The 17353-nt window shown below is 40.9% G+C and overlaps 1 protein-coding gene across 5 annotated transcripts in view; it reads left to right on the top strand.

Annotated features, from left to right (window-relative positions):
- Positions 1-17353, top strand: part of VPS13C (vacuolar protein sorting 13 homolog C) — a 390940-nt gene that overhangs the window by 162972 nt on the left and 210615 nt on the right. For all 5 annotated transcript variants that reach the window (XM_068275765.1, XM_068275764.1, XM_068275763.1 and 2 more), the window contains 5 exons: positions 942-1098; positions 2962-3041; positions 3213-3272; positions 6034-6184; positions 8517-8633. In XM_068275765.1, coding sequence (XP_068131866.1) covers positions 942-1098; positions 2962-3041; positions 3213-3272; positions 6034-6184; positions 8517-8633 — 565 coding nt within the window. The remainder of the gene's footprint in view (positions 1-941; positions 1099-2961; positions 3042-3212; positions 3273-6033; positions 6185-8516; positions 8634-17353) is intronic.

Raw genomic sequence — 17353 nt, 5'->3', positions numbered from 1 at the left:
TCAGCAGCGCACGGCATCATTTGAAAAGACAAGACATCTGCAGCCACTAGGACACGCCCTATAGGCAGTAGCAGTGTTAGAGAGACTTGCCTAAGGTCTCCTACTGAATAGGTGCTGGCTTACTGAACAGGCAGAGCCGAGATTCGAACCCTGGTCTCATGTGTCAGAGGCAGAGACCTTAAAGGGGCTCCGAGCAGTGCCTGTGGGTATGCCTTTAAGCATACCCACAACTAATTAATTACATCCTCACACCTACCAGCATGATGTTTGTAATTATATCCCCCTGGGTTCCTTATATTTCATTGCATTGTGCTGAATCGAGCTGCCAACTTTGGAGAAAAGTCGTCCTGTGTAATACAATGTAACTATGGAAAGATGCATATCATTTTGAAGCTCTCTTTCTCCTCTTTCCAATGATAGATAAACTGCGATCGAAATTGCCGTGGCCACGAAAATAGCGTGCCGTGGCCACGAAAATAGCGAAAACTAAAAGGTATAGGGCAGCGGTTTATATATCATTGGAAAGAGGAGAAAGAGAGCTTTAAAATGATATGCATCTTTCCATAGTTACTACACTGCTCAGAGTCCCTTTAACCATTATACCATCCATCCACCGCTGACAGGATGGCAAGGGTTGGTTTATGTGCTGATGGGGCCCCTTTGACTCTGAATGTGGCCCCAAGCGACTGCTTTTGTTGCCTGGTCGGTAATCCGGCCCTGGGTGTGGTCCTTTGGATGGGGTGGTAGTGTGCTGTCATTCTTTTACTGCTTACAATAATGCACATTTTGAAGCTCAGGAGGGTCACATAAAATGGTAAGGAAGGAGCAGATTCAGCCCGCGGGCCTTGAGTTTGACACCTGCGTATTGTGGTATTATTTCTACTCACAACATGCATTACAAAATAAGTAATATTCCCATCTCCATTATGCTTTCCTCCTAGGCGACAGTAAAATTGACCAAACAAATACAGAATCAAGAGAATACAGTCCTGGTGTTTAGTATACAACAGTTGGGTACAGAAGCTTGCATTAAGACCTACAATTTACAAGCTGTGTCCTATCTGAGGAAAATTTCTTTGGACTACTATGATATTAATGGTAAAAAGCACTATCTTCTTTTCACATTTTTTGCGCTTGTGTGTACATTCTCCCAACAATTCTTTTGTCTCAGTTTCACTGATTCTGATAAGGGCTTGTTTCCACTGTAGCGGTGCGGAATCGCCTGGATTCCACCGCTGAAGAAATCGCATGCGGCTGCGTTTCCCCATGCGGATTTCCCCGCGATTTCGCATGGCAAGGAGCCATGCGAATTTAACCATGTCACTGCCTGTGTTAAGTTCCATTGGCTTTCATGCGAAATCGCATGCGAAATCGCGGGGAAATCCTCATGACAAAGCCGCATGCGATTTCCCTATTAAATACATTAGCGGCGATTCGCATGCATTCCACTCGCAGGCGAATTCGTTGACTCTTTTGTGCGTTTTTTTACCGCTGAAAAAAACGCACCTCAACAACGCTACAGTGGAAATAGGCCCATCCACTTGCATTACATGTGCGAATCCGCATGTGTTGGACACATGCGGATTCGCGATAGTGGAAACGAGCCCTAAAACTGGGCTCTAAACATGGTTGAAGATGGATTAGGCATTGTATAGTGAGTGAGGCATAATAAATAATGCAATTAAAGGGCTTGCCTCTGCCATGAAGAGGTGTGGTTCTAGCTGCAAGCTCCCAGGAAATCTGTGAAGGGGACATGCATGCAGTTTGTGCTAAACATCACAATGCCTGATATGTGACCACACTGCATACGGAAAGATTGTTTCTCTATCTATTTTTTAAACCTTAATTCATATGTTCAACATTGTCAACAATCCTTTCCCTGAGAATCAGTGGCTTCAATTCATCAAAGGGTGTTCGATAACAAAATCTAAGTCCTTAAAATACCGCATTCGGTATTTTACACTTCACTGTGCTAATTCATCAATATTTTCACATGTGTGGTAGAGGTTCGTTAAGTTACCGAACTACTAGGCTTCAATTCATCAAAGGCTGTTTGATAACAGCAGAGTGGTGCAGAGCAGCTTGGAATGTTCCTGTGTTGTTACAAGCTGATTACAATAGAAGGCATCCAGACATCCCTTTAGATGTAAACATGTGTTATATTTACTGTTATTTATACTGCCTCTGCTGCTCTGAGTATAAATCAGTCTTTCTTAGCATTTTACTTATTTGGCACAACGTAGATGAACTTCCTGGAGACATTACAAATGCCATGCTTGGTGATTTCACCACCAGCATCTTTGCATTTTCAAACAGGGACTCAAAGGGTTACACCACCGAAGGGTATCTGGGGATATCTTTTGTCCCGTTCCCTCTGATCACTGCCTGGGGGGTCTGAAAGCTTGTGTTGAGAAGCCTGTGTGACCTATCAGCACCTATCAGCAGCACTTGCAGGAGAACAGGGGCTGTTTCTATTGGCTGCCTGCTCCTGCTAATCATGAAAACATTCACACAGAAGGCTTTGGAAGCCTGTAAAGACAGGGGAGAGCTGGAGATAATCACCGAATGTGTTAGCGAATGTGGTAACCTTGATGAATTAACATTTACTGACATTTGCTGACATGTGTTGAGCACATGTCGGTAATTTATCTCATTGCTCTGTCATTTCAGCTTCTCATTCGGTAACCGCTTTGATGAATTAACATTTTCTAAAGTGCTCCGTTAAGTCAGCTGTTTTCAGCATTACCGAATGCGGTAATGCTTGATGAATTGAAGCCAGTGTCCTGAAACATTGGCAGTTATGAGATCATCACCTGATCTGGCTGAGAACAGACTAATTGCTAATTTAGTCAATCCCCAAACCTGTGGCCTTTTTACACTGCGTGGTTCTCCGATCTGTAAACACACTGAAAATTACCTGGGCTGAACATTAATCTTAATACAGTTCTATTAATGTTGCAGGTCTTTCCAAACCGCCTCTTCATTTAATTAATTCTTCAGATAATGAAGGATCTGACCTTTTGAAAGTGGAATATGTTAAGGTAAGGATATTTAATCTGTGCAGATAATGTTTCAGGTAATTGTCATAGTAGCATCCTTCCGCAGTCTAGCATTATATGACTATGCATGTACCTTATAAGTGCTATTGTGTAGAATTCTTTGTATACACTTACAGTAACTTAAATTCATGTGTTTTGTTGTTTTTAATATAGGCTGACAAAAATGGTCCAGATTTTCAAACTACATTTGAGAATACAGAGCAGACTTTGAAGGTACAGTTTTGGAAATGAGTACAAGAAACGTTGTTCAAGACAGCCTTGCAGTCCTTATCTCTAATTCGCTCTAATGTAAACAGCCATGATAGAGGGCAAAAACCTAGAAACACAAATAGCCATTCCCACCTAAGGAAAAAATGATGAAACTGGGGCTGGTGTTGTACATGTTAAGGGACAGCTGAAGTGAGAGGGATATGGAGGCTCCCATATTTATTTCCTTTTAAACTGTGCCAGTTGCCTGGCAGCCCTCCTGATCTATTTGACTGCAGTAGTGTCTGCAGAGCACCAGAAGCAAGTATGCAGCTAATCTTGTTTGATCTGACAATGTCAGAAACGCCTGACCTGCTTCATGCTTGTTCAGGGTCTATGGCTAAAAGTATTAGAAGCAGAGGATCAGCAGGATAGACAGTCAACGGGTATTGCTTAAAAGTGAATAAATATGGCAGCCTCCATAACCCTCTCGTTACAGTTGTCCTTTATGGTTACAAGCAAGAATGGTGAACTTGCTTAAACGCATGTACAGTTATCAGCAAATGTCCCATTACTCTAGGAACAAATACGCATTACCCACCACAATGCACACATCCAGCTTCTTGACCAAAAAAACTATTTGGACATGAGCACTTTGATTATGTTGGTCTTCACAATCCAAGAAATAAATCCTGTATTCCAGCTTTAAAACTGTTGAGCTTTAGCAGCCATGTGAATGTAACACCTCAAGTTATTAAATCACAGTGTTAAACTTCATAAATTTAGTAATATCCAGTCCAGCAACTGCACTTAGACATTTGTGGGTTTATGACCACATCAGCAAAGACCTCCCAACCTTCCTGGGACTCGGTCTCACTGGTCGGCTCCTCCCATTTCATCTGACTACCTCACATGTAGAGCAGCTTCTCCCTATGTGTCTCATTACATAAGTATCAGGGATATGAGATGTTGTACAGATTCTCCCCCCAAGACGAAATTGGCTACTACATTTCATTATCGGTTTTATTTATAATGGCATCTTAGGCACTGATAGTAGCAGAGTATTACCATAAAAAGGTGATACAGTATCGTAAACTGTAAATATAATTAAAGAAGAGTTGTACGTGTTAGGAGGAGCGGGGAGAGTCAGGTAATGGTCTGAGAAAGACTGGCTTTTGCTCTTTCCCCATCTACTTCATGTGGTTGATGATGGGATAGTGTGATGAATTTGGACAGTTTTCTATTCAATAAAATTGTAATGTCAACTGAGCAGGCAGTGGGGCTACAGAACCTAGCCAGAAACGCCAGTTTAGTGTATTACATTTCCAATAAAATATATTAATGGAACTTCAAGATCCGCACCGTCAAAATAGTAATTTTATTAAGTATAAAAATTAAAACATGATAAAATAGCGTGGATCAAAGATGACGCACAGGCGTTTTGGACGTCCACAGTCCTTTCTCAAACCTTCATGGACCAACACTCTGAGTCGCTGTTTTATCATGTTTTAATTTTTATACTTAATTAAATTACTATTTTGACGATGCGGATCTTGAAGTTCCATTACGTACTGCTTGTTGCTCCAGAGTGGATTCCTGCACGTTAACTTACCACATTGGTGCAAGAACAATTTTGACACAATAAAATATATTAAACATTGTGAATGATTAAAACTTTTTAGCATGTACAGTAAAAGAATGACTTAAAAACTTTTATAATTCAGCACTTGACAAAGTTAACGATTTATTGCTCTTTCACACAACTTACCGCCCAAATGAATTTTACCTCCTTTTCTTCTCACAAATAGAGATTTATTTTAGAGGTATCTGATTGCTGCTGCTGCAATTTTGATTTATTTTTTTGGTAAATTAAAAAAGCCCTACATGTTTACATTTTAATATCTCCCCCCCTTCCGCCCCTCCCTAAATTGGCCTTACACCACGTAAAAATTACATTTCTATGGCAGGGATTAGATTGTGAGCCCATCAGAGGGACAGTTAGTGACAGGACAATATACTCTGTACAGCGCTGCGCAAGATGTCAGTGCTATTTACATTTTTATTATTAATCAAAAGAACAGCCTGCCAGTGCCAATCAGGCGCTGGCAGGCTGATCGCTGCAGCTGTTTTTTTTTATAGTGACGTGAGCTCGTGTGAGGTCCCGTTTAATCTCCCTATGGGTTGGTGGAGTGCACTATTATTGGTGGGTCGTGATGGCCGCAGTTATGTGGCCCTTTGCAAATGGGTCCTCTTGCTGGACTAATCAGTGGGCCCTCCCAAACTTTTGCCAGGGGGCCCACTGATTAGTAGTTGCACTGCTAATGTTGGGCAAATGACGATTCACTCATGCCATATGTGTTCGATTGCATTGTTTTTTCTTTTTTTTACCTGGCTAAATTACCGTTGAGTTTCGAATGGCCGGTTTCAATTTTAGATCTAATATTTTGATGGGAAGATTGAAATACAGTATGTATTCTGGCCAGGTGAAGTTTTTTTTTTTTTTTTTTTATTCAGGAGCTGACCCTGGCTGGCTGCTCCGCTTTTGCTACAGGTTTAATGTGTACTTGGCATGATCACTCAGACGCTTTGTAAACTGGTTTTCATGTTTTTTTTTCCTTACTAGAGGCTTATTTTGCTTAATTAAGAAGGTGCTTGTAGTTTTAGGAATTACCCCACTTCAATTTTCCATAATGTTGTCATATTCATGATTTACATGTTTTTTGGTTTTTATTGAATACAGATTTCCAGTGATCTGTATGTCCCATAAGCGTTTCCCTGTCTCCAACAGGTGGCCCTTTCATCTGTGGACCTCTTGCTTCACTCTCAGGCACTGCTGTCTGCCATCAGCTTTGTAACAAATGCCATGCCCAGTGTTGCTGATAAGACAGAGCCAGCCTCGGCACAGAAACAGCAGGACAAAGACTCTATTGTCAAGAAAGGTAAAACCCAAGATAAATATTGGTTCATTGTGGATCCCTCTCCTGCTATGATGTTATGGCGTAAATCTTATCACTTTGCTTCCTACAACTGAACGTGAAATGTGGGGGCAGATCATTTTTTTTAACCCTTTCACTACTGGTAATGGCCATTTTTATTCTGAAAGGTATAAATCATTCAGTCAGATCATGCTGATATTCATTCTCATGTGTTCGTGTTGTATGCAGTACACATTTTGAAAAAAAATAAAACGTATGGTACTGCTACATAATAAACTACTAAGAGTAAACCAATGTGAACACGGGTTTAATCTCCAAAGAATGATATGCAAAGGTTTATGATGTGTAGCAAGAGAAGGCGTAAACAGAAAATATGTGATGTACCAAAATGGGAAAGAGAAAAAAGAAATGAGCAACATGCAGAAAGAGAGATGAGAAAAAGACAGGTGGCTTTAAAGACAGAGGTCCTTATTCAATTTAATGTTTTAACTACAGTATTTTCACACCTAAACAATAAAATATCTTTTGAAGTGTATCTGTCAGGCATAAAATCAGTAACCAGAAAAGGTGTATGAGATCACACACAAGCGATGCTGGGGATAAGTGTGTAGAGGATCCACCCCTGTACCCACAGGGTATAGCGTGTCATTTCTCCAAAATGATCCAGCACAGCTCTTTTATCAGAAATTACTTTATTGGATCATTAAAACATACAAAAATATAGCTGCATAGTGGCCGCTATGCAGCTATATTTTTGTATGTTTTAATGATCCAATAAAGTAATTTCTGATAAAAAAAAAATCTGTGCTGGATCATTTTGGAGAAATTACAGGCATAAAATCAAACATCATTTATTTTTATCTGGTAAACCAGTAATAAGGATGCTAACCAGGCAATCCAAAAGTAAAAAATCACGGTTACTTTTCTTCTCCATAAAACATTATTCCTAAGTTTCCCTGGTTCTTATTTGGTACATCCGCCACACAAAGGAAGTTGCAGGGCATGCTGGGTTTTCTTTTTTTTTTTTTTTGTTCTTTACTGTCCCCTCAGACATAACTAATGCAGCCTGAGTGGCTGAAGCCTCTTCCCCTCCCGTTTTCCCCTAACACACCTCTGTTCCTCTCTGATTGGCCAATATTTCTCATGCTGAGACAATGCAACTTCTACTACAGAGCTGGATGGGAGTGTCTGAAGACTGAGAGGAGGGCGGGCAATGATACACAGACAGAGTAAGGGAGGAAATTATGTCAGGATTGGCTTCAAGATAGACACAATCAAAATGGAAAATCCTAAGGATTTTTTTTTCTATAGAAAAATCACTAAAATCAAAATGTGGACAGCGCAATACATATGTTACGTAAGTAGAGCAAGTATGTATCTACTTGTATATGTGTTTTTTTTGTTTTTTTTTTAATTGTATGGCTGACTGCTGCTCTTTAAGCCATTAACCAGCAAAAACTACTCAGAATATTTCTGACAGTACCTTTGTAATTGCAGAGTGCTGAAAAGTGATTTTAAACAAAGGGAAAAAAATGATGATCTGGTAGAAAAGTTAGGAGATAAAGTGAATTAAATAAGGGCCAGAAAGAGCGAGGGAAGATGTGTGTACATTTATAAATTCCATAGCTTTTGTTGCATCTACAAGTCTCCAACTGATTGACCTGTAGCCATTGACATTTCATGCACTGACATATGACATTGTTGCCCTTCCAGTTATAATCCTAGCCACATCACATTATTAATTATAATTAAAAAAAATCTATATCTGTCTCCACCTCAAGAACTTCATCTTCCAATATTTATCAGTAACTAGCAAAGGATTCATGTAAAAATGCAGCTGAGGGGCAGATGATGTCTTGGAGGATTTTATAAAAATTATGACATTTTATGTACTATAGACATGCTTAGCCACAATGATTGTGTTCAGGATACAGAGGAGTGTCTGAAATTGCCTGGGAAGTCTGGGTGGCATAGACACAGTATATGTAATAGTATTTGCTACTAGAACTTGAATTACAGTATCTTGCGCTTTTATATCTTTATGGCTTTCACTGACCTTATTTCCTTATAAACAAACAGGATACCTAATCATCCCTGTGCTGCTCCAGAATTATAATTGCAGCTTAGTGTAGTTTTGTTCTGTTTTTCTCTAGCTACTTTCTCATCATAGGTTTGTACGTTCTGGTAACTATTACTTTATATAGATTATGGCAATGTCCTGGGTGTGGATGATTTCACTATCATTTGTTTCTTTATATCAACTAAATTTGAGGAGGAGACATGTTTATGACGTAGGTGGTCCACTGAAATTATATATTTTTTTTCTTATTATCAGCGACAAAAACGTCCAAAGATAAGGGCTTGATTGCTTTCAAACTTTTTGCCAAGCTGGATTCCTTCAGCATGAATGTGTGGGATGAAAACAGTCATATCGCAGAAATCAAGATACAGGGTATGTGAAAACTATAGTTTATACGTTCAAATGATATCAGGCTTGTGTACATAAAGAAGTGAAGCTGTTGACACAAGCAAACTATCAAGCAGAGTAATCTGATACCTAAAGCAAACCAGCTAACCGTGTGTTAAAGTAACATGTTTTGCAGCTTTACCTCCTTGCCTGACCATTTTCTGTCTCAAATTGGGGCCTTGTACTGATGAACCCCTAAGTCACACAAAAACCTTACTGATCTATATTTTGATCACCCCATATCCCATCTGGCTGCAGAGACTGGAGTATGATGTGTTTGGGGGGGTTTGCTATATGCCCATACCTGAAAGGAGTTGCTAGTTCTTTCCCACAGCAGTTGCTAGTTCTTTCATAATGTTCTGCATTACCACCAGTTTAATCTGTCGGGTTGCATCACAGATAAACTTTCAATAGATAACTGTTTATTTTTTTTAGTGCAGGGCAATCTTTTGCCTGAATAATAATAATAAATATTAGTAACAAGATCTGTCAGACTGACCACAGTTTACAAAGTTTTGTGACCCCCTTTCAAGTACAGTTGTACCACCTTAGCTCAGATGTTGTTTGGAAGTATTCAGCTTTACTTGAGCAACAAGTTTTTCCTATAATGCCTCACTTCACATTATTAAAGGAGAGGTCCAAGCTAAATAAAAACTCAAAATCCACTTATCTGGCGCTTCCTCCAGGCCCTGGCAGTCGTCCTGTGCCCTCGCCGCAGCTCCGGTGGCTCCCGTTGTCCTCTGAGCAGTACAGACCTGATGACGGCCAGACCAAGTGACCCACGCGGTGGAGTGCACAAGAAGCTGGCGTGGTCGGCTTCTGCAGCGGAGGACTCTGGAAGCCACTGTAGCTTCAGCGAGTGCACAGGATGGATGCCAAGGGCTGGAGGAAGCCCCAGGTAAGTGGATTTTGATTTAGCTTGGATGTATCCTTTAACCTCCCTGGCGGTAAGCCCGAGCTGAGCTCGGGCTATGCCGCGCAGGGGGAGATCTCAGCCCCTGGTGGGGCGATTTACATGATGTAAAGTGCTGTGCGCGCAGCCAGCACTTTGCTAGCCGCGCGCACAGCTTGATCGCCGCCGCTCTGCGGCGATCGGCCGCACGCAGCGGCTGAAGAGGGCCCCCCCGCCAGAGCCCTGCGCTGCCCGGATCAATGAGTTCCGGGCAGCGCTATGGGCTGGATCGGGTGTGCCTGACGTCAGGACGTCGGCTGACGTCCATGACGTCATCCCGATCGTCGCCATGGCGACAGGAGAAGCCAAACAGGGGAACGCGTTCCCCTGTTTGCTATAGATGCCGGCGACGATCATCGGACTAGAGGGCCACATGCGCCCTCTAGTGGTGTTTCATGTAGCTACCACTCTGGTAGCTTTACATGAAACAAAAAAAAAAATTAAAAAAAAAAGCATTTTTTCAATTTGGAAAAAAAAATTAACCGCCAGGGAGGTTAAGCAGGGTACCAATCAATTCTTGTGATGCAACTTGCAGGCAGATGTTTCAACTTTTTGGCCTTTATTAGTGCAAGTCATGCATGGAAATGTCCCTCTGTTAAAGGGAACCAGAGATAAAGCACCCTCATGTATTTTACCATATATATATATATATCAGTGGAAACATTAGAGAAAACACCTACCTTGATTTCTGTTTCATTCTGCATTGCACAGTTTGCTTCTATTCATCCCTGATAAAATCTCAGACCGAGCATTCAGTCTGGCTTTGTTCAGGAATATTTATAGCTCAGTCCATGTTCTCTCATGTCTTTTCAAGTCCAAGCCTGCCCCCTGCTGGCTCTGCTCAGGAATCCTTATAGCTGAGTCATTGTAGCAAAGCCAGACTGAATGCTCAGTATGGGATTTTATCAGGTCTGATAAGAAACAAGCTGTGCAGTGCAGAATGAAACAGAACGCATGGTAGATTTTTTTTCTCTGTCCCCACTGATCTATATGGTAAAATACATGAGGGTGCTTCGTCTCTGGTTCACTTTAAGGTGGCTGTGTTAGAGTACCTGGATAAGTTCTGGAAAACTAGAAATCTAGGATTTTTTTTTTTATTTCTTTTTGTAGACGTTTAAAAGAAACCAAAAAGCTCCTGTTCAAATGCAATGACTAGTACGGTACATTTTTTTTTTCTTCATAAAACAGAAGGCTTTGTGAATATTCTTCTTTATATGACTCAGGAGTTCTACCCTGAGGCAGGGTTTACACTTGAACAATTGTGCGTAGTTTTCCTGCTTGCAGATTCGCAATAAATGTGATAACCCATGTTGATCAGTGGGCTCATTCACATTTATATTTGAAAATTAAAAAATGGTAGCACAAAAAATCCACAAATGTATTTACTATATTCAAGCAATGTCAATGTAATTATAGAATATAAAATCACACCTAATGCAGATGTCTTTGTTAAAACCTATGATAATGCACTGATTTTATGCACCCAACCACATAACTATACATGCATGGAGTTCCTATTTAACACAATTTTAGATACAAATAACACGCGCTAGGGAGTCACCAAAAGACATTTATTAGTAATGATCTAAAATACACACTTCGGACGCAGGTCTGCTGCCTAAACATTCAATATGCCACTCATTCCTCACGCATTCAGAAGGGCCCTTCTAAAAATGACACAGAAAATAAAAAGAAAAAATGTAAAAAAGAGAAATAAGAAATATATAAAAGATATAAAATATATCGGGCAATACAGGAGATAATGAGTTATTGCTCTCCTTATAGAAGCATATGTATCCTTTCAGCTGTATTTGAGTGACGCTAATGTCAGTTTCCTTATAAAAAATAGATTTCCATCCAACACTCCGCACAGGTAATATATAGTCCAGTATACAGTTCCTTGTCGGAATGTTAATACACGCACTGCGTGTGTCAAAATACTAATGCTGGGGCAGATTGTACAAAACTCACGTATTCCCCCATGTGTGTCCTCACACCTCTTAAGGTTCGGATGATGTTCCTCCGTTCTGCTTACACAGTCCAATGGCGGTGGCGATAGCTCCAAGTTCCGGCTTCTTGCCACACATCAACCTCTCATCGGCGGGTTCGTTCAGAGCGCGTCACTTCCGCCAATAGATACAGCGGGTCGCTTACTCAGTACTTCCGCCAGGTCCGGCTTCGCTGGGCTTAGTTTACAGATGGTGACGTCACCTTAAGGTCTCTGAACTTTTGCACTCAGGCGGCAGCTGCGCGCAAGCTGCCTACCTAGTTCAGACCTTGTGCCCACAGTAGTCCAGCAATAAAGTGTTGCCCACAGACAGCAACAATGACTCTGCACCTCTACGCGTTTCAGCCACTAAAACGGTGGCCTTCCTCAGGAGGGTTTCCAGCTTGTGGAGCCATCCGCCATCTTCATTCATATATATCTTACAGAGATCCGCCCCTCCCTATGTCATTGGGGGCAAAGTTCATCCTTATCAATTTCATTTGTTTGAAACCGAGAAGCACACATGAGAGGTCCCCCTAGTATTTTTATGTAAAAAGCGTACTACAATAAAAAACTCTAGTAGTGACCCGTTAGTAACCTGTTATCATCCTGTTTCAAAAAAATAAATAAATATAAATAAAAAATAAAAAATAAATAAATAAAATAAAAATGTGAATAGAAGCACACCATACTTATTCATTCACACAATTCCAATGTATTCATAATCCCTTAGCATCTCCCATAAATCAAATATCAATATTTTCCAGTTTAAATAATCAACCTTCCCCCACTCTCTATATGGTGCAGCACTCCCCTTCACTCATTGGAGCTTAATTTCTAAAAAAATGCAAAAAATTCCATTTCGCTATTTAATCCCTTTGGAATCAAGGTATCTAGTAAAAAAATCCACTTCGATTCATTTCTGGACATCTTATGAATATAATTGCCCCCTCTCTGGTCAGGTTCCACTATTTCTACCCCAAAAAATATTGTACCCCTTACACTCCCATTATGTTGTTCCTTATAGTGTTTAGAGAGTGGGTGCCCTTCATCCTTCTTTTCAATATTATTAAAGTGTTCCCCCACCCGTCTTTGAAGGGACCTCTTGGTTCTCCCAATGTACCTCTTATGGCAAGGACACTGGATGCAATAAATCACCCCCACTGAAGTGCAAGTGATAAAATCTCTAATCTTATATTTCACCATATCCAGTGCCTCAATTTCCATTATCCTACCTGGATTACTAGTCCTTCTACAGTTCAGACAAGTTCCACATCTTACAAAACCGCCTCTATCTCTAACTCCACTACCCTTTGGGGGGGGCCCCTCATTTGCCGCTGTGGCTATAGATAGCCCCAAATTCGGAGCCTTTTTAAAGATCACTTTGGGTCTATCTGGCAGTCTCTCACCCAGTATCTTATCTTCTTTAAGGACATCCCAATGTTTCTGGAATATATTCACAACCTTTTTTGATTGGGCCGTATATTGTAGCACCACATTAAATTCATTACCCTCCACACTATTCCAGTCCCGCACATTTCTAGAACCCAGCAACTGGTTGCGTTCTTTTTGTCTTATTTCTTCTTGTGATCGATATACCTTTTCGTTAGGATATCCCTTATCAAGGAAGCAGTCCACGAGCTTTTCAGATTCTTTATCATAGTCGTCTATGTTCGTACAATTACGTCTGAGTCTCGTGAACTGCCCCTTGGGGATATTGTTTAACCAACGTGGCAAATGGCAGCTAGTGTATAAAATGTAACTATTGACATCAACGTTTTTTTGAAAGGTTTTAGTGTTTAGAGAGTCATTTGCCACGAACACTTCCAAGTCCAAAAAATTCACCCTATGTTTACTGATATCCACAGTGAACCTGATGTTCCAGTCATTCGTATTAATGTCATTCACATATTTCTCCAATGACTGAGCGTCTCCTTTCCACACCATCAACACATCGTCGATGAAACGACGCCACAGGACCAGGTCCGCACCAGGGCCCCGCACCCCATAAACATAGAGTTCCTCCCAATAGGACATAAATAGATTAGCATAGGCCGGTGCGAACCTGGTCCCCATCGCCGTCCCACCGACCTGTAGATACCATTTTTCTTCGTATTGGAAGTAGTTATGTTCCAATATGAATCTTATTGCTTTCAGGATAAAATTCTTTTGTGATATGCATATCTCCTCATCCTTACTCAGATAGTAGTCAACCGCCTCCAATCCCCTGTCATGATGTATAATAGTATATAGGGATGCTACATCCATAGTGCATAGTATCCAGCCCCCTCCCCACTGCAAACCTTCCAAGGCGTTCAAAATATGTTTAGTATCTTCAATGTATGCCTTTGTCTTTCTGACTGATTTTTGTAAAAAGGTATCTACATATCTTGAAAGGTTTGCTGTCAGGGAATTTACACCCGACACAATTGGTCGGCCGGGGGGGTTTCCCAGGTCCTTATGCACCTTTGGCAGATGATAAAACAGCGGCTTCCTGGGAAATTTAATATTTAAGAAGTCATATTCCTTCTGATTTAAAACTTCCCCTTGTAGTCCTTCGTCCAGTAATTTCTCCATTTCTCTTGCAAATTTGACTGTAGGGTCCTGACCCAAGACGCGATATGTCTCTGGGTCACTCAACAGTCTCAGTGCCTCCGCTTGATATACATCTGTATCCTGTATCACTATACCCCCTCCTTTATCAGCAGGGCGGATTGTTATTTTAGAATCTTCCCGCAACTCCCTTATAGCCTTCCTCTCACCGCGTGTTAAATTGTCATTCCCAAATTTATTAATTTTCATACGTCTAATGTCTTTCTCTACCAGATTTTCGAATGCCTTCATGGCATCACTATATTCTGATTGACTACTATCTGAGTAAGGATGAGGAGATATGCATATCACAAAAGAATTTTATCCTGAAAGCAATAAGATTCATATTGGAACATAACTACTTCCAATACGAAGAAAAATGGTATCTACAGGTCGGTGGGACGGCGATGGGGACCAGGTTCGCACCGGCCTATGCTAATCTATTTATGTCCTATTGGGAGGAACTCTATGTTTATGGGGTGCGGGGCCCTGGTGCGGACCTGGTCCTGTGGCGTCGTTTCATCGACGATGTGTTGATGGTGTGGAAAGGAGACGCTCAGTCATTGGAGAAATATGTGAATGACATTAATACGAATGACTGGAACATCAGGTTCACTGTGGATATCAGTAAACATAGGGTGAATTTTTTGGACTTGGAAGTGTTCGTGGCAAATGACTCTCTAAACACTAAAACCTTTCAAAAAAACGTTGATGTCAATAGTTACATTTTATACACTAGCTGCCATTTGCCACGTTGGTTAAACAATATCCCCAAGGGGCAGTTCACGAGACTCAGACGTAATTGTACGAACATAGACGACTATGATAAAGAATCTGAAAAGCTTGTGGACTGCTTCCTTGATAAGGGATATCCTAACGAAAAGGTATATCGATCACAAGAAGAAATAAGACAAAAAGAACGCAACCAGTTGCTGGGTTCTAGAAATGTGCGGGACTGGAATAGTGTGGAGGGTAATGAATTTAATGTGGTGCTACAATATACGGCCCAATCAAAAAAGGTTGTGAATATATTCCAGAAACATTGGGATGTCCTTAAAGAAGATAAGATACTGGGTGAGAGACTGCCAGATAGACCCAAAGTGATCTTTAAAAAGGCTCCGAATTTGGGGCTATCTATAGCCACAGCGGCAAATGAGGGGCCCCCCCCAAAGGGTAGTGGAGTTAGAGATAGAGGCGGTTTTGTAAGATGTGGAACTTGTCTGAACTGTAGAAGGACTAGTAATCCAGGTAGGATAATGGAAATTGAGGCACTGGATATGGTGAAATATAAGATTAGAGATTTTATCACTTGCACTTCAGTGGGGGTGATTTATTGCATCCAGTGTCCTTGCCATAAGAGGTACATTGGGAGAACCAAGAGGTCCCTTCAAAGACGGGTGGGGGAACACTTTAATAATATTGAAAAGAAGGATGAAGGGCACCCACTCTCTAAACACTATAAGGAACAACATAATGGGAGTGTAAGGGGTACAATATTTTTTGGGGTAGAAATAGTGGAACCTGACCAGAGAGGGGGCAATTATATTCATAAGATGTCCAGAAATGAATCGAAGTGGATTTTTTTACTAGATACCTTGATTCCAAAGGGATTAAATAGCGAAATGGAATTTTTTGCATTTTTTTAGAAATTAAGCTCCAATGAGTGAAGGGGAGTGCTGCACCATATAGAGAGTGGGGGAAGGTTGATTATTTAAACTGGAAAATATTGATATTTGATTTATGGGAGATGCTAAGGGATTATGAATACATTGGAATTGTGTGAATGAATAAGTATGGTGTGCTTCTATTCACATTTTTATTTTATTTATTTATTTTTTATTTTTTATTTATATTTATTTATTTTTTTGAAACAGGATGATAACAGGTTACTAACGGGTCACTACTAGAGTTTTTTATTGTAGTACGCTTTTTACATAAAAATACTAGGGGGACCTCTCATGTGTGCTTCTCGGTTTCAAACAAATGAAATTGATAAGGATGAACTTTGCCCCCAATGACATAGGGAGGGGCGGATCTCTGTAAGATATATATGAATGAAGATGGCGGATGGCTCCACAAGCTGGAAACCCTCCTGAGGAAGGCCACCGTTTTAGTGGCTGAAACGCGTAGAGGTGCAGAGTCATTGTTGCTGTCTGTGGGCAACACTTTATTGCTGGACTACTGTGGGCACAAGGTCTGAACTAGGTAGGCAGCTTGCGCGCAGCTGCCGCCTGAGTGCAAAAGTTCAGAGACCTTAAGGTGACGTCACCATCTGTAAACTAAGCCCAGCGAAGCCGGACCTGGCGGAAGTACTGAGTAAGCGACCCGCTGTATCTATTGGCGGAAGTGACGCGCTCTGAACGAACCCGCCGATGAGAGGTTGATGTGTGGCAAGAAGCCGGAACTTGGAGCTATCGCCACCGCCATTGGACTGTGTAAGCAGAACGGAGGAACATCATCCGAACCTTAAGAGGTGTGAGGACACACATGGGGGAATACGTGAGTTTTGTACAATCTGCCCCAGCATTAGTATTTTGACACACGCAGTGCGTGTATTAACATTCCGACAAGGAACTGTATACTGGACTATATATTACCTGTGCGGAGTGTTGGATGGAAATCTATTTTTTATAAGGAAACTGACATTAGCGTCACTCAAATACAGCTGAAAGGATACATATGCTTCTATAAGGAGAGCAATAACTCATTATCTCCTGTATTGCCCGATATATTTTATATCTTTTATATATTTCTTATTTCTCTTTTTTACATTTTTTCTTTTTATTTTCTGTGTCATTTTTAGAAGGGCCCTTCTGAATGCGTGAGGAATGAGTGGCATATTGAATGTTTAGGCAGCAGACCTGCGTCCGAAGTGTGTATTTTAGATCATTACTAATAAATGTCTTTTGGTGACTCCCTAGCGCGTGTTATTTGTATCTAAAATTGTGCTATTTGATTTGGAGGGGTTGAGGGAGCCCCTTTTATAACACGCAGCTGAGCAGTGGTTTACTACTGTGATTAGGTCCACCCTTGCGCTGGGCTTGTATACATATATTGAGTTCCTATTTAAGTCAAAAAAGCATTGAGAAATTGCCTGTATAAAAATGTATTACATAAAAGTTTAGTAAAAAAATTCCAGCAGAGAGTCTTTCCAGACTATAGTTATTGCAGTTT

Source organism: Hyperolius riggenbachi, chromosome 3 (assembly GCF_040937935.1).
Source record: "Hyperolius riggenbachi isolate aHypRig1 chromosome 3, aHypRig1.pri, whole genome shotgun sequence".
NCBI classification, from domain to species: Eukaryota; Metazoa; Chordata; class Amphibia; order Anura; family Hyperoliidae; genus Hyperolius; species Hyperolius riggenbachi.
The sequence above is the reverse complement of the archived record's forward strand: the minus strand, read 5'-3'. Positions and strand labels throughout refer to the sequence as shown.